General features: G+C 41.1%; 3 protein-coding genes across 7 annotated transcripts; 2 read left to right on the plus strand and 1 right to left on the minus strand.

The window, feature by feature from the left end:
- Positions 1–694: 694 nt before the first annotated feature.
- nfe2 (nuclear factor, erythroid 2) lies at positions 695–5075 on the plus strand. Of its 2 annotated transcripts, XM_079741699.1 has the most exons (4): positions 695–831; positions 1965–2040; positions 2131–2274; positions 2996–5075. In XM_079741699.1, the coding sequence occupies exons 2-4, from the start codon at positions 1993–1995 to the stop codon at positions 4205–4207; spliced, it is 1404 nt and encodes a 467-aa protein (XP_079597825.1). In that variant the 5' UTR covers positions 695–831; positions 1965–1992; the 3' UTR covers positions 4208–5075. The 2 variants fall into 2 exon arrangements, with proteins under 2 accessions (XP_079597825.1, XP_079597826.1); XM_079741700.1 differs by lacking the exon at positions 695–831 and having other exon boundaries at positions 1962–2040; positions 2154–2274.
- A 145-nt stretch (positions 5076–5220) lies between these two features.
- On the minus strand, positions 5221–8192 carry hnrnpa1b (heterogeneous nuclear ribonucleoprotein A1b). Of its 4 annotated transcripts, none has more exons than XM_079741703.1 (11): positions 8113–8192; positions 7489–7620; positions 7245–7391; positions 6918–7128; positions 6736–6819; positions 6565–6642; positions 6391–6462; positions 6105–6272; positions 5846–6040; positions 5678–5767; positions 5221–5490 (listed from the first exon to the last, which is right to left on the minus strand). In XM_079741703.1, the coding sequence occupies exons 1-10, from the start codon at positions 8122–8124 to the stop codon at positions 5688–5690; spliced, it is 1179 nt and encodes a 392-aa protein (XP_079597829.1). In that variant the 5' UTR covers positions 8125–8192; the 3' UTR covers positions 5221–5490; positions 5678–5687. The 4 variants fall into 4 exon arrangements, with proteins under 4 accessions (XP_079597829.1, XP_079597830.1, XP_079597828.1 ...); XM_079741704.1 differs by having other exon boundaries at positions 6141–6305; XM_079741702.1 differs by having other exon boundaries at positions 5846–6028; positions 6105–6305.
- Positions 8193–9000: 808 nt separating this feature from the next.
- cbx5 (chromobox homolog 5 (HP1 alpha homolog, Drosophila)) lies at positions 9001–15563 on the plus strand. Its single transcript, XM_079740699.1, has 5 exons — positions 9001–9110; positions 9591–9781; positions 9876–10104; positions 10389–10489; positions 13503–15563. Exons 2-5 carry the CDS (start codon positions 9651–9653, stop codon positions 13642–13644), a joined length of 603 nt encoding a protein of 200 aa, XP_079596825.1. The 5' UTR covers positions 9001–9110; positions 9591–9650; the 3' UTR covers positions 13645–15563.
- The last annotated feature ends 1419 nt before the right edge of the window (positions 15564–16982 follow it).

Genomic DNA, 16982 nt, shown 5'->3' on the forward strand with positions numbered 1-16982 from the left:
GATCAGGTCCATGAAGGGATTTTTTTGTTAAGGATTTTAATGGTCACTTGCTATGTAAGACACGCTCCTTTCCATTCTCCCCCTGCTCCTCTCTCTCCCTTGGCGGTTGCTTTGCCAGATATAGGAACAATGTAGTCTTTCTTACCTGCTGGAGGTGTACATTCTTTCTCTCCTAAACTAAGTCTCAATCCAGCCTACGACCCACCCCCGCTAGGACAGAGCTATCTCTGCAAGATACATTCTAGTTCCAGGTGCTCTGCATCAAACATTTCATACACCGTTCATTTGTACCATCATTGTTCTTGTTTAGTTTGCACATGACAGATATAACCATTGTTAGCGTAATGTTAATGAGATATGGAATACAATTCATCATCCAAAATAATAATTATTTAAGTTAACTGGATGTCATGCCAAGTTTCTAGCAGTTTGTAAATGGCTACCTTTTTTGGTAATACTTCAGACTGATTGTTATTTTGAATGCCAGACTGTTGGTTTGTGGTTTGTCATGTGGGGAAACGGGAAATTTTGGGGTTCAGGGATAAGTTTACTACTAGAGCGGTGTGGGTGCTTTACAGGAAGTTTGCGTGGTTCTTGTAGGCCCATCCCATTTATGCCAGTGGCTGTATCTGTAGCTGTGCGGGGTTAAGACAGACAGAGTGAATAGGATAGCAAGTAAGAGCAAACAGCTTTTATATAAGGAGGGGGTCATCGACAAAAGATACATCCAAGAAAAGTGACATTCAGTTCTAATATACAAGGATTATGTTTCACAGCTGAACCACCACTCTCCGTCCATTTCACCTGTTGAAGGCAGGTTATGTCATACAGGTATGCTATTTTACTTAACAACTACATACTTTCAACACAAGGTCTCATGTAAATGAACGTAAACACAGTTTAAACCAGTTCACTACTACAAGTATGATCTAATTCCATTAATGTTCCATTATTGTAAAATGTATAGGAAATTCAGCTAATGCTCAAACAATTCTGTTTTACCAAGAGAAATTGTACGTATTATGGGCAGTAGAAGAAATTAACATGGCATATCAAGAGTTATAATATATATATATATATATATATATATATATATAAATATATATATATATATATATATATATAGACTATAGATATTGACCTATTATAGCCCATTGTGTTATTACCAAATACACGCACTTAACTCCAAGCCCAAATGTTAATATATCTTTTAAAATATATAAGACATGACCCTATATTGTAGGCTTATATGTATCAGTATAGTAAGCCTAAATAGACAGTGTCTTTGTACATTTGTATTAATTATTCTTATTAAATAATAAAAGTTATTACTATCCTTAGTTATACTAATGATTCAACTTTGTAATTACTATACTATATTACATTATCAAAGAGATTAATGGTGGCTGGAGTTTATCCATAGAGTAATCTCATTTTATTAATTGGATGCCTATGGACGGGACATTTTTCCCACATCCTGGCGTAAACACATCAAAGTTAGTTTACTATTAAATGTAAGGGCGTCAGCTTGTCTCAGAGGCACATCTACCTTTTGCAATCCAAAACCTTGATAGTAATCATGGTAATACTGACAAAATGGATGAACCGAAGTCCTTGGCTAACAATCTAAGACATATAATTTCAATAATAAAACCCCAGGTGCAATTGAGAATAAGAAGACAAATTACTGCTGAACTCCAAACCTAGTACTCTGGGTTTCTAGAGTCTACTGTCATCCAGCAGATTGTCTTATCAGGCCCAAGCCTTGTTGAACTTCAGCTGATGGGAGGAGCCGACCCAACGGAACTGCAATGCTCATGTGTCTAAATGTGATCACTTGTATCTCAGTGGTTGTAAAGTAACATTAAACGTGCATTGGACTTATGGTTTAAGAGAAATGTGTGTTTAATATTTACACAGTATAACCTCACTATTCATCAATTTATACCTTTCATTTTCTCCAGGGTGACTCTCTGTTAAAAAGCGTTGTGAATGTGTTCAACAGCCAACTATGGTCTCCCACTAAGAAAAACTTGTGAGGTGAGTCTAGTTCAAAGCCATTGCACGAGAAACCCTGGCAGAGATGTACTTTTTGTTTGAATGTAAACACTTATTTGTTATTATGCAAAGTCTTTGGGGGCCCCGGGGAGAAGGTACGGGAGCGCATCCATGACCTCCAGCTTCCAGGGAGGGCGGCCTCATGGGATTGCAGAGGACATGGGCCAGGACATGGATTTGGCCTGGCAGGAGCTGATGACCATCACGGATCTACAGGTAAAATATGGATTACAAATCCATTTGATGCTTGGATGACATCATAGAAGAAGGCCATGACGAAACAAGTACTTTGGAGATCAGTTTATTGTCTATGTTCACACTCACATTAAAGATATATCCTAAATGCCAAGTTTCACCCTATGGCTGCATTAGAAAGTGTTTTTGTTATTTTAATGATGAAGCTGTATTTTAATAATACGTTCTTAAGTCATAATTACATTTGCTCATAAGTTTATTACAACTAATATTCTATTCATTATTACATATCACACATTACGTAATTTGACAACAATTATATAATCATAGGGTATAACATTTTTGCTTGATGATTGTTGACCACAGTCAGATGGGTAATAACAAATGATTGAGTGATGGTAGGAAGGGTGTAGAACTGTAGGTTAGTAGCAGCACTACCTGCTACCCATAAAACCAACGATAGCACAATGGCCATCTGTTTCCATGTGAAACCTGATCATACATAAGAAAGAAGTAAAGAAGCTTTGGGTGGCTGCTGCACTGAGGGATGTTCTATGGCGGGGCAGGTGCCTTTTGATTCAGAGGAATAACAATACAGATCAACAATTACCATGAACAAACCACTTTTTTTCATGTTTCATATACATTAAATATTTGTATGTGTTGCAATGCCAGTATAACAATTTTTTTTAATGAAGTTAGTTACTTAAGTCAAACCATTTACATATACCTTTCTTTACAGGAGTTCGATGTCCCAGCTGAGAGCTCCTATGAACCATCACCGTACAATTCTGTCGTTCCCCTGGTCCCCATAGGGGACTACAGCATGACCCAGTCCCGTTCTGCAGCATGTGAACCCAACACTGCTCAATATGAGGAACCCTACTCAGAGGTGGGGCAAGCCTGCCATCATCTGGGCTCCACTGCAGAGGCAATGTTTGCTCTCAATATTACTCATCCCAGCCCCAGAATGCTGCCTTCCTCGGCTTCAACCCATCATTTGGAAGGGAAAGAGCAGATGAAAATGGGCTGTATCACTAACAGGAGAACAAATATGCCATGGACTACTCACAGATCAAACATGCATCATAGTTCTGTAGATGACCTTGAGTCCGACTCTGGCCTGTCTTTGGGTTCTAGTCCTCCCCTAACCTCCCCAGATGATGCCCAGAATGCCTCCACATCATACCCAAACACAGATGTACGCATCACTTTTAGCAATGGAGAGAGTCATGGTCTACAACCCAAAAGGCCTCTGTCACATTTCCCTGTGGAGCATCAGCTGCACCCTCATTTGTATTCTCACCCAGCCCAGTCTTCTTACCTCCCCTCTCAACCTTACTTTAATCATGAACCCAACTCTATGACCCCTCTACCCAAGCATTACCAAGGAAATACTTTGAACAACCAGATAGATGGCGCTGAGTTGGCCAGCAGAGGGTGCTCTCATGAAAGCATGTATGTGAAGCAACAAGATATCCACACCAACCCAGCACCACTAAGCAGAGATGAGAGACGCGCACTGTCCCTGAAAATCCCCTTTACTGTGGAAAAGATCATCAACCTGCCAGTAGACGACTTCAATGAGCTCTTGACACAGCACACACTGGCTGATTCTCAGCTGGCTCTGGTCAGGGATATAAGACGGCGAGGGAAGAACAAGGTCGCTGCCCAGAACTGCAGAAAGAGGAAGCTAGAGAATATTGTTCACCTTGAAGCAGAACTGGACCAGCTACACGCACACCAAGAGCTGCTGGCTCAGCAGAGAATTAAGTTTCAACACAGCCTTGCTATTGTAAAGTGCCATCTCACAGACCTTTACAGTAAAGTGTTTAGCTACTTAAAGGATGAACATGGTCAGCCATATTCAATAGACGAATACTGCCTACAGCAGACACCTGATGAAAAAGTCTACCTGGTGCCGCAAACTATGCAAGGAAGGCAGCAACGTTGAGTGATTTCATAATGTATATCATTGCCTCAGCTCATTTCATTTAAATTTTCCGTGGTTGGCGAGCTTAGCACATGCATTTTTGTAACATCAATAAACATTTGGTCTTGAGAAATACTTTGTTAAAAATACAAAGACATCGTTTTGTAAAAATATTTTATTAGAAAAGTTAAAAAGACCGCACAGCAGCCATGCAATTTGTTGAAGCATATCAGCCTCAAACGCCATCTGTCCATGAAACCTATGGTGGCAAACAGGGAACAAGGTTAGAACACAGTCAATGTGCTCGTATTGTAACTACACCACCCTTTAAACAAACCTTAATAAAGTGCCTGATCCACCGTCATTCATTCAATGTTGCAGCAGCGCAATGCCAATTTCCTGTGAAATGAGATACCAAGTGTGAGGAAGGCTTTTATCTATAAAATGGTATATTAGGATTTAGCATGCATAACATTTGCAAAGGATAACAGCCAGTTCTCAGGCGCTATAAGGAAATAAATCATGTTATCAAAGTTAAATTACTCTGCCACGTAACTTACTACCAACTACAGAACACAGTATGTAAACAAACTAACGGGAGTGGAGAAGTCTTGTCTTACCTACACAGCCTTAAAGCTCTTTGGTAGCTGCTGCATGCTAGCCTCAGCACTGTTCTCACTCCCCTGCTTCACTGCTCCTGGGGTCGGTTTTGCTACTTCCCTCCCTCAGCTGGCTTCCACGGCTAGGCTCAAGACTGGCATGTACGCTAGCCTCCTCCGGATGTTTTCTTCCCCTCCAACATCTGTCCCCAGTATGCCCGTGAGGCTTTTTGATTGTACTTGTGCACCACTGTGGTCAACTTAGTGTGTGGCAGGTTTATAGCAAGATCATTTGCCACTATTGAATTTTTCATAAATCCCATTCACCCAGGTCATATCTAACACTGATGGTTTCATTCCCATGAGCCATCTCACCAACTGACACAAGTGTTCCCTCCCTCTCCCAAACCCTCAAAGAGGCTAACAAGACAACGGTTTAAAAAAAACTGAAAGGTGTTTTATTTCAACTTGATTAGATGCAGATACACAAATAAAACCATCACTTAAAAGAAATCTACATAAACCCCATTGGAATGCCTTTCCAGAAACATAAAATAATCCTGGACACATTTGTTTAAAAATGAAGCTCCATGATTCTCCTAATGTACATCACTGAGCAGTACATCTCTTTGGCTGAGCAGATCTAGGAGGTAAACCTGCCCTTCCCTGTCGCTTGCTCTGCTCTCCTCTCCTAAGTACTCAGTCCTGTTGAACAATACGGAACAACATAGTTAAACTGTGAACTTCACTTCCAATGACCTGACATCCAGAGAGATTTGTACTAGAGATGAGATGTTTAATACTTGGGAGCTACATGTATAGATAATCTCCACTACTTTAACATGAACTTGGTTTTAGAGTGAATTTTACTTGGTCAAGCAAAAGTCCTTACCTTGTCGATGTTAAAACCGCCTGCCAGATCCTCCGCCACCACCACCATATCCGCCGCCACCGCCTCCGCCAGTGCTACCCCCATAGCCACCTAAGAGCATAACACAGAATTAAGCACCAAATACCAACCGCTCATAGAGCACGTCTAATCAATACTGCAGTTACTTACCACCATAAGGCCCACTGTTCCGTCCTCCACCTCCTCCTCCTCCACTGCCACCACCGCCTCCACCTCCAAAGTTAGTTCCTTTCATGGGGCCGTAGTTAGACGACTGGTTGTTGTAGTTCCCAAAATCATTGTAGCCGTTGCCTCCACTGCTGCCACCGCCTCCTCCTCCACTCCCGTAGTTACCTATAGAGGAATCTGTTGATTAGACAACGCCTTAGAAAACAGTTGCATTATGGGGAGAGGAGAATGATGAACTCACCTCCACCACCACCGCCGTAGTTCCCATTTCCATTACCGTTGTTGTAGCCATCGTAGCCGTTTCCACCATAACCGCCTCCGCCACCTCCACCCTGGTTGCCATAGCCTTGTCCGCCTCCATAGCCACGGTTCCCACCGCCACCACCTCCGTATCCACCACCTCCATAACCTGCAACAGATGTATTGAGTACATCAGCAGCGCCTAAGGGGAATTTTTTGTGTTAATATTCGAGTGGTTAACCATGCATCATTTATAGTAGTAGTAGTTCTAAGATAAAGACGCCAACCTAGGTTATCACCATCTCCCCCGCCGTAGCCATTGTTGTAATTGTCACCACCGTATCCTCCACCTCTTCCACCTTCAAAGACAACAGTTGGAATCACTTAGTCTCAAAAAAAAAAAAAAAGTAGTAAGAAATTCAAAAAGTATTATCAAATTTGGTGGCGCTTCCACCACATACCACGGTCACCGAAGTATCCATCGCGGCCAAAATCATTACCTCCATAACCACCCCCTCTGTTGAAGTTACCGGGGCGACCTAAGAGTGAACAAGGGCTGTGTCAAGTTCTGGGACATAATAAATAAAATTATAATAACGCATTGATGTATAGTGCTGAAATAAGTCTCATACTCATGCCCGTATTCTGCATCTCTTGCTTCGAGAGGGCCTTCCTCACCTCACAATTGTGGCAGTTGACTGTGTGGTATTTCTGAACTGCAAATAAAAATGTATGCATGTTTTAAAAATGTATAAAACATGAATAAACCACCTACAAGTAAGTCACATATCCAATTTATTTGCCGATTACTTACTGACAATCCTGTCCACGGAATCGTGGTCATCAAACGTAACGAATGCAAAGCCTCGCCTCTTGCCCGTGTTGCGGTCGGTCATAATTTCAACCAAGTCAATCTTTCCAAACTGACTGAAGTAGTCTCGCAACTGGGCTTCCTCTGTGTCTTCTTTGATGCCACCAACGAAAATCTTCTTCACCGTTACATGGGCACCGGGTTTATTAGAGTCCTGAAGTAAGAAGACAATGAGAAAACACATCATTCCACAACACAGAATACAATTCATTCAAGCAAATCGTTTTACTACAATAGTGAATGTAAAAAATAAATCAAAATAAAATAAACCTCTCTGGAAACCGCTCTCTTGGGCTCTACCATCCTGCCATCAACCTTATGAGGCCGTGCATCCATGGCAGCATCCACTTCTTCTACAGTAGAGTAGGTCACAAAGCCGAATCCCCTGGACCTTTTGCTGCCAGTATCTCTCATCACCTTGAAAACACAATTCCATTCACATTAATTAAAAATCCCCCATTACTGACAAAGGACCTTACATAAACAAGGCTAAAGCCATGAACACCATACTAACCACGCAGTCGGTGAGTGTTCCCCATTGTTCAAAATGGGCTCGCAAGCTCTCGTCTGTCGTCTCAAAACTCAGTCCTCCGATGAAGAGCTTGCGGAGCTGCTCCGGTTCCCGTGCGCCTTGATCATGAGAACACTGAAAAAAACAAAAAGCATGATTAAACTCTTAATTCAGTCGCTTCATAACAAAGCTGAAGAGTCTGCCATTGCTAGGCTAACGAATAGTTTCCAGTCGCAAGGCCCTTCACGTTACACAAGAGGGTGGAGGAGGGTGGACGCTGCGCCGCCATTACTGGATAAAAATTAAATTTTTAAGATTCAATAAGACATATTTTTGAAACGCACGACACTGGCTGGCCGGGGACCATGCCGTAATATCGGCGTCGTTACCAATTTACCCAATTGATAAAAGAGACCATTTAATTCACAATAAAAAAAATTGAACAATAGGCCATGCGGCCTACTTTTTGTAAGATGGCGGCTTTATAATGAAAAAAAAAACGGTACTGCGCCATTTACCATAAGGAGATACTACATTTTTCCTTCTATACACACCACCATAACAAATTCATCTTCAGATATAGTTGTAATACGCATACCGGCAAAGTTGTGAATAAAAAATACTTACTTCTTTCGACATCTTGCTGCAGTGCACTTGAAGACTGCGCGATAGTGGCGAATGGAGAATGTGCGTACGAACCAAGATGGTCCAGTAGGCTCATAAATACACAAGACCCGCCCCTCACCCTCACCGATTGGTGGACGTTTCCCGCTTTCCTCCGTCATCGTGTACGGAAACATGTAGTGGACGAAAATGATTTCAATCAAAGCTTGCGACTAATAGCATTTTTTTTGGAATCAAAAGGCCTATGACCCCGGCCCAGAAAAGGAACGATAAGGCTAACGTTAAATATCGTGACAAATATTTATCAATCAATCAACTAAGTCAACGGAATATCTCAAGAAACGCCATTATCCCTGTGAAGTGGTTAATTGTATATCATCGTTCTTTTCATGAAAGCCGTCCTTTTTGCTTAATCACATTGTTCCCATGTGTAATTTCATTTGAAAAAACGTGCACGTTACAGGTGTGATGAAACACATACATACTTATTTTGTATAATTTACTTCTCTCTCGTATGTACAAATCCTAGTATGTGCAATCTTACCTGGCAATACGTGTGTGTGTGTGTGTGTGTGTGTGTGTGTGTGTGTGTGTGTGTGTGTGTGTGTGTGTGTGTGTGTGTGTGTGTGTGAAAGCTAACATACATGGTACATGCATACTTATTTTGTGCATTTTAATTTCCTCTAGTATGTGCGAACTTACCTGGCATACCTGTGTGTGTGCGTGCGTGTGTGCGTGTGTGCGTGTGTGTGTGTGTGTGTGTGTGTGTGATTGTAAAATTGACAACGGTAGATATCGGGTAGATAATGCCCCAGGCAGAGTGGTAGACACCTAGTCTGAGAGGCCCCATCAGCTGACGGAGGGGCGTGGCTTCCCTGTGCTCTTCAACCCGCGCTTTTCCGTCCGGCCTTAGACTCCAGTTATCCATGCCAGAGGTTACCCCGGAGTGACCAGGACAGCTGTACCCCCCACAGTCGTGCACGTCAACCTGCGTTTATAAGGTCAGTTCCACATGTCATCTTACACATACAAATATAATATTTTGAAGTGTCCTAGCTGGGGCCCTTTATGAACTCGCTCCATTTTTAGATCAACGAGCTAAGTGCTAATGCTACCGGCTTTAGCAGTGTCTTCCTCTCAGAGCAGAGCAGCTAGCCAGCAATCCGATGACTAAATGTCCTATTTACGACTCTCACCTCTTGCTGTTGTTATGCAGTGTGTTGTTGAACATCACTTCACTTGTCGTTGTGTGTGAATAGTGTATAATAAAAACGAATTACTGTCTTGCAAACGTCTGATTATCCGTCTGATAGCATAATGCATTAAGGAAGCTAGTGGCTAATGTTATCGTATGTGTGCTAACAGACATTCATGTAACATGTTGGACTGTATTTCATATTATTATTGATAGTTCTCGATTATTAAATAGACATCTGACTTGGCATTCATTTATTTACGCATGTCTTTTCTATACACGCCAGGGTGAAGTGTTTCTCCCTTTACAAGACATTTTTTAAGGGTCAATTAACGAACTGGTTGCAATGGGCAAGAAATCTCGCGAAGACGATTCCTCCTCCTCCCAAGAGGAAGAGTATGTTGTTGAGAAAGTGCTGGACAGAAGAGTAGTGAAAAGCAGAGTGGAATTCTTCCTTAAATGGAAGGGATATTCAGAGTAAGTTTGATGTTGCATTTTATTCAATGTTTACTGTTGGGCTCGAAGGGGTTTATAAACAACCTTCGCTGATTTTCGTTGTTGTATTGTACAGGAAGCACAACACCTGGGAACCAGAGAAAAATCTTGACTGTCCCGAGTTGATTTCTGAGTTCATGAAGACCTACAAGAAGAGCAGCAGCACTAGTGGAAGCTCTACGCCTAGCAGTGCGAGCAAATCCTGCACAAATGTGTCACGCTCCAAAGAAAAAGAAACAAGTGGCTCAAAGAAAAAACACTCTGATGATGAGGAAGGTGGTAGTAAGCCCAAGAAGAAGAAGGAAGTAAGTATCTCATGGCCAGTGTTACAAAGAGGAAGCAAACAAGTCACTGCCTATGATTTCATTTGAAGATGGGAACTTAATGCTTGTTACAATTTGCTGGCCTAGGTAAGTGGGATAAAAATCTCATACTGGAATAAACATGGATCGCTCGCATAATTATACAAGAGAGAGATGATGTTCATGCTTATTCAGGAACTGTTGGAAGATGGCTACAAATTCTTGAATCAGCTGCTTCACTATGACAATAAGAGGGACTATAAAGAGTTATTGTATGTGTCTTTCAGGATGAAGTTCTTGTTGCGCGTGGCTTTGAGAGAGGACTGGAACCAGAGAAGATCATTGGAGCTACAGATTCATGTGGGGACTTGATGTTCCTCATGAAGTGGTGGGTCTTTGGCTTTTATGATTAATGCAAGATAGTTCATAGTTATCGCTCTAACGAATATTCTAAAGAGCTAAAATCTTTGGGGAATCTTTGCTTAGCTTATGCAATGATACAAATTTTTACCGGTTAAACGGTGCCTTGTGGGTCTGCCCTCATTGATCATGTATTAAAATAACCTCATTTGAGGGTGGCCACTAGTCGTGTTTTATACGCAAAGTCCGATTTTGAAGCCCTCTTTTGTCCGATGGCAATGTTTCTCATACTGCTGCCGTATTCTTTCCCAATCAATCAATTGTTCACATTGGTATCTAAAGGTTTTGGTTCACAAAGTATTTGACTAATTAAGATCACTCATTTTATTCTCTAAACCCAAGTGTCACAGCCAAACAAAACATATTAGGCGGTCTATATTCTACAGATTCAGTTTGTTATGGGCCTGCCGCACATGCAGTGCTTTCAACAGGGTGTTGCACTGCTGGGTAAATATACCATAACTTGGGCTAATGAAAACCCTAATTTTACCAGTCTTGCGTGAGAAACTATGTAGCAGTGTCCTAAACCACAATGTCTTTACATAATGATGAGTCCTTTCGCGATTTTTTTTTTTTTAATGAACAATGACCAAAAAACATTACTGCCAACACATTCACAGACATTCAAATGCCCTTTGCTATGAGAATGGCGGCGGCCATTGGGATGTGTCTTCAAGATGTTGAAGCCCTTCTCCTTTATTTTATTTTTTTATTAAGCAAAATGTCTGGCGTTTAATTGATAACGTTAAATTAATCATATCTCAAATTGTAGTTTTATGGTCTATCTATTTACAAATATATGTTGGATACTGAATAGATATTCACACACCCGAGTTACAATGATTTGAAGTGGAGAACCAAAGAATTTATCACCAGTATGAGTACAGGGGTGCATATCTGCCGAGGAGACTTGTCTATACTATCTATTCAGCAATCATTTCTACACGCCAAAGTACCCTGCCTCAAACAAAAGCCTGACTTGAATGCAACTAACTTGGTGTGAATCTCATTTCAAAAGGTTCTCAATGGCTATAACATCAAATCCCTGTTTAGAAGTGTACCCACTCTATAGCCGTAAAAGGCAGGTAAGAAAAACAGTCGTCAGTGGCTCTCTGCTGTGGGTGTTACGCACCTAGACTGTATATAAAATATGGGTTAAAGTGACATTAGATATGTGTACATTGGTGGAAACCATCAAATGATTAAAACGGGTACCAAGAAAAGTACTCGTTACGATTTTGAATGTGTTTATTCAGTTGGTATCTCTTGCATCCCTATTTCGGGATTTATTTGGTTGTAATTAAGGACGTAGCGATTGCCACTGTTCAAGTTGCTAATACCATTTGAGTTCAGTGGGGAGAACAGCTCTACAGAGTCCTATAGTATAATTGATAGTTCATGACATTCTGAACCAGCGGCCGAAATAAATTTGTGGGCCATGGATGCAAAAGGCCTCTAAGGGAAGCCCTTATAGCCCTTATTACAATGTGCTAATATCCTCTAACTCTTGTCTGTAAGGAATGCCCTTACAGGCAAGAGTTACAGGATATTTGCATAGTGTAATTCTTTTTAGGTGGTAATAATAATTTAATGAGGAGGATGATGACAATTTTTCTTTTAGTGTTGCATTTGATAAACTTAATTCCGGTGACGTCTGTAATACATATAATCCGCATCAGACCAAGACTCTGAGTAGTTAATGGACGGAAAAAGCATTGAGACCAATATTGCACATGCAATACGATTAAGCTACACCAGAAATTATGCTTGCAGTACAATATCCCTGTTCCTGAGAATTCTACAATTATTGTATATTTCTTCATGCTTTACATTTGTTGACCATGGCACAACTATGTCCACAGTGTTTCCCATTAGGGAAACAATGATCCGCAAAGGTAGGGCAAATGAAGGTCCTTGCACATAATGGCTGAAAGAAATAGTGAGGGAAATATCTGACCAACAAAATCGCACCAACTATGTATCACAGTGCAAATAAAGAATCACGGCAGTGAAGATGACAAATGTATCCAATCTGCATTAGAGTGAATAGGAATGTATGCTCAGTACTTTCATAAAAAAATATGCGTTAAGATTAAATTATGATAGTTTTATGTAAATCCAAGTGTAAATAGTGGAGCAAAGGGAAGTTTGCGGGTGAGGGGATTATTATAAGTGGGGGTGCAATCGTTACTACATCCAGCTTATGAGACTTTAGTTTTAAGGTTGTTTCCCTGTTTGATAACTAAATGAAGGCTGTCCCTCTTTTGGAGGAAGTTTGTATCCATAACAAGACTGTTGCGATACAATTGCATACAACTGTTTTATCGAAAGCAACCTATGTTCATGTTCCATAGTAAACATCGGATTGTAGCGCAGACTACAGTATGATCAATATTTATAACGTCTAGCCATAATAAGAGGTCCATTGATGTTGTTGACCGCTATGGATGTAGGAACTATCAGCCATGCTATTGAATCCTGATCGTGTGGTCACGTCTGGTTTAAACATTTCAGACTTCACTTTCTTCTCCAAGCTGGGGGCAAGAAAAGGTTAGGCGGTGGAGGTGGGCCTGATGTAGGAGGTCTGCCGCTAGACCCTTTTCCACCATTGGGGGGGGGAGGGGGAAATAATGTCCTAGGAACTTAATTAATACCCTGGTTCCTGCGTTGGTAAAGTACCACGTTACTAGTTCCAAGGTAGGGTTCTCCAGGGAGGCCTTCTAATGCAACTCAATCTACAAGTGGTCTTTGGATTTGGTATATATTTTTCATCACCATGCATATCTGTACATGTGTTTACGATATAATTGTCTACTAGAGAACTGCTCTCTAGTGCAGCAGATTGATGAATTTAATATAAAATGTAAAAGAAAAAGTACATTTTCTTCTGGCCCCCCCAGAGGGTCTGAGGGGCTAGTCCAACCATGGTCCCGTTAGTCCTTTTGCATTGAACTGATCGCCTTCTTTCTGGTGTCGTGTAGGAAAGACTCGGATGAGGCGGATCTTGTGCTCGCTAAGGAAGCCAATCACAAGTGCCCTCAGATCGTCATCACCTTCTATGAGGAGCGCCTCACCTGGCACGAAGATGGTGACAAGAAGGAGAAGGATGCTGTGAGTGTGTGAGCACAGCGCCTGCTGTGGAAATAGAGACCCTCTGATGCAGGGACAAATTTGACATTTTCAGAACCTCATCTTTTCCATAATGATGGCAAGTAACCTTGGCAAATGGAGGACCCTCACCCCCTAACGCTGCGTTCACACTGCACACGTTCGTTGACGGATCTCATTGACTTTGCATGTGCTCTCAAAATGCATTGTGGGTCCGTCCGTTCTGTCCGCTCCGTTGTTGGCGTCAAAAGGTTTAGAAATGTTAAACTTTTCAGGCAGCGACGGATCCGTCGGCCAATCAGTTCGCGTCCCCCATACGTCAGACATGCCCTCCGTCATCCGTTGACGGACGTGTACAGTGTAAATGCGGCATAACACACTGACACTCTGCTATACCTCCAGCGATGGCCCATGTATCGGTCATCACAGAGCGGCCCCACATGGCTGAAAATGATCAAAGAGGACCCAGAGAAGGTGGTAGACATCCTGCTGGAGGGAGTTATTGCATTGTACCTTTTTTTTTTTTTTTTCTTTCTTTTTTTTTTTTTTTTTTTCTCATTTTGATGTGTTTGTAGTTTTAATGTGAAAAGACATGACCTGACTCCGTTTTTATTCTTTGGCATTTGCATGGACATGTAGGCATTCAGTCCACTTGAGATGTAGCTGTGCTTTGGTTCTGTGAAATGTTCCCTCCATGTTCCAGTGACTTTTTGTCTTTTTCAAGTCTGGTCTGCCTCTGTAGCTGCAACTTCCTGAATGTTTAACTACAGATTTCAATTTGGAGACAAGTCTGTTTCATTTGTTGGTTTTTCTTTTTGTACATTTTAACGTTGTATTAAATATTGCCAAAATACCACCCTCTTCTGACGATGTTGGCAATATTCAACATTTTTCGTAAACCTTATTGCATCCTGTGCACTTTTACTTTCTGTTGACGGTTTTAAAAATGGACTCCACACTAATCCATTTTATGTTATAGCCTGATGGCTCTCCAGATATTTAATGAGGTGCGGTAGGGGTAATATTGGTGTTTGTAAAGGCAATCCTCTTGCTGATGGGCATCAGATTTCTTGATGCTTTTTTTTGTGGTTGACTTTTCCGGATTTGTACATTTGTTATGCACTTGTATAAAGAGTTCAAATAAAACGATTCTTTGTTCCTTTCAATTATAAATATGTTGAATCCAGGCGCATCATAACGGCACCCTCGTACCCCTTAATGTTGTGAATTCCCAGACAATCTCCATACAGAACCAGCATTCCTCAGTCATTTCAGTCTGCCACCTTGTGGAGAAAAGTATTTTTAGATGGCTTTTCTTTTTATTTTCTTCAGGCAACCATCGTCCATTTATAAGGCCCTGTAATTGTGATTGTACTTAATTTCATTCGACGACACCAGAAGTGTAACCTCCATGTTTAGGGGACTTGTCTTTGATACTCTTGTAACCATACAGGACATGCGCCTGAAGTGTTCATATACTTGGTTTATTGTAACATGTGATTTTTGAATATTGTAGTAAACCTGTGTTCCTTTGTCCAACTGCAGTATCCTCTATTCCAATAGGGCATTCAGGTTTTTATTTTCATCTAAAAGAAAAGGACCAAATTCAATTGTCTTTATAGTGGTGTGCTTTTTTTTTTTCTTCCTAAACTGTTTAAGGCAATGAGCATGCAGTGTGATTCTATTGTCGATGCTTAGTTGTTGCTTTTTGAAATGGGATGTATGCCTTCTGTGTTATTGAGCCAGTGTAACCAACCAACTGTAAATAATTTATCTGGATCAAATTTATAACTTAAAACATGTAATTTAAACTTAAGGATTTTTGTTTGCTATAATTGACTTTCAATTCAGCTTTTCAACATATTTTAGCCATTGCTTGAAGACATCTTTAACCAATCTTGTCTGAATTTTAACAGTTGGCTCCCGATTCTATAGTATCAATCTTTAATAAACAATTCCAGTGTTTTGCAATGGAAGTTTATTATTTAACGGTTTAATTGCGTGTTTTTACTTTATATTTGTCAATCGCATTCTTAATTGTGTGCAAACACGGATAGCATTAGTGACGGACTTTGGCTGTAATCCAAAGGGGTTTATTTATTGAATAATTTTGTAACGTTGGCTAGATTCTTCCAGCAGGGGACGTTGTTTGGCATAAAATGAGATATAACCACACGTCCTTAATACAAACCATTTACAAGACAAACACTTCATGTTGGCCATAAAACACTGAAACTCATAAAAAGGATCATTCCACAGAGCCCCTAATAGATTTAATGTTATGAATCCATTTTAACGGATGAGCATTCATGTTTAGATTTGTACTTGCACAATCCAAATGTAATTTAGTTATGTCTTATAATGCTAAATCTGTTCTGCATTAATATCAACTCACACTTTTGATTTGTGAATTTTTTGGGGGTTCATTTGAGCATTTAGTAAAAAGAGTGCCTCCTAAGCCCGACACTGCACACACGTCTATTTATCTGCACTGTGAATGTGTGTGTCCTTTATTAATCTTCCCCGCCAAATAAATGGGCTCTGGATGTGATCTTTACATACACACACATACACTATGTGCACGGACCAACAGAGCGGTGCATCGCTCCACCTCTAAGGCGATGGAATTTTCCTAGCAGAAAAAAAAGGGCTGTTCCACTCCAAATGGAATTCAAAGGTCACTAGTAAACGCTCAGCCCCTGGGACCATTAAGTCTGGCTAAGGGCTCGAGCAGCATGCTATTTTATGGCGCCGAGAGCTCTGCTGACAAACCTGGCCCAATGGGTTTGGACGGGGGAGATTCGGGGGCGGACCTATACTGTGCTGCCTGTAACCCGCAATCTACGGAATTTGGTTTCGGTGCATGGTTACATTGCAAAAAGCGATGTGAGAAAAATATATACGTGATAAACGTACGTAAACAAACTTAATGGGAAATATAAAAAATGTGTATATACTCAGGTCTAGAATTTTGATGTTTATACTGTTCCTTGGCTGATAAGATGCCTCGCTAGACAGACAAATTCGATACACCCTTACTATAACTTCTATTGAAAAGTGAATTAATGCTCGTAGATTAGTGTACGCGTACAAGAGTTGGGGTAAGGTTGTTTTCGCTGCATTAAACCATGTCCCTGTAACCTTACAGGGTATCCAACTCCGGTGTTAATTTGCCATTGGCCGCTGACATTGGCAGAGGTTGGCCGTCCTGCAGCCAACTGTGAGCGTCACAGGAGCTGAAGTCCAGCGTTGGCAAGGAGTCGTGGGAAGGGAAGCCATTGTGGCCATGGGGCTCGGCCTCGCATAGTTCGAGCAGCTTCTTCACCGACGCCAGAGAACAACAAACACAACCT

The sequence above is a fragment of the Pollachius pollachius genome (genome assembly GCF_949987615.1).
Source record: "Pollachius pollachius genome assembly, chromosome: 8".
NCBI classification, from domain to species: Eukaryota; Metazoa; Chordata; class Actinopteri; order Gadiformes; family Gadidae; genus Pollachius; species Pollachius pollachius.

Coding starts and splice junctions, on each gene's coding strand:
- nfe2 (XM_079741699.1), top strand. CDS start 1,993: ATGTGTTCAACAGCCAACTATGGTCTCCCACTAAGAAAAACTTGTGAG. Junction 2,041..2,130: donor CACTAAGAAAAACTTGTGAG/GTGAGTCTAGTT, acceptor TATTATGCAAAG/TCTTTGGGGGCCCCGGGGAG. Junction 2,275..2,995: donor TGACCATCACGGATCTACAG/GTAAAATATGGA, acceptor CTTTCTTTACAG/GAGTTCGATGTCCCAGCTGA.
- hnrnpa1b (XM_079741701.1), bottom strand. Junction 7,129..7,244: donor AGAGAGCGGTTTCCAGAGAG/GTTTATTTTATT, acceptor TTCTTACTTCAG/GACTCTAATAAACCCGGTGC. Junction 6,463..6,564: donor TGGATACTTCGGTGACCGTG/GTATGTGGTGGA, acceptor TTGTCTTTGAAG/GTGGAAGAGGTGGAGGATAC.
- cbx5 (XM_079740699.1), top strand. CDS start 9,651: ATGGGCAAGAAATCTCGCGAAGACGATTCCTCCTCCTCCCAAGAGGAA. Junction 9,782..9,875: donor AAATGGAAGGGATATTCAGA/GTAAGTTTGATG, acceptor TGTATTGTACAG/GAAGCACAACACCTGGGAAC. Junction 10,490..13,502: donor TTGATGTTCCTCATGAAGTG/GTGGGTCTTTGG, acceptor GGTGTCGTGTAG/GAAAGACTCGGATGAGGCGG.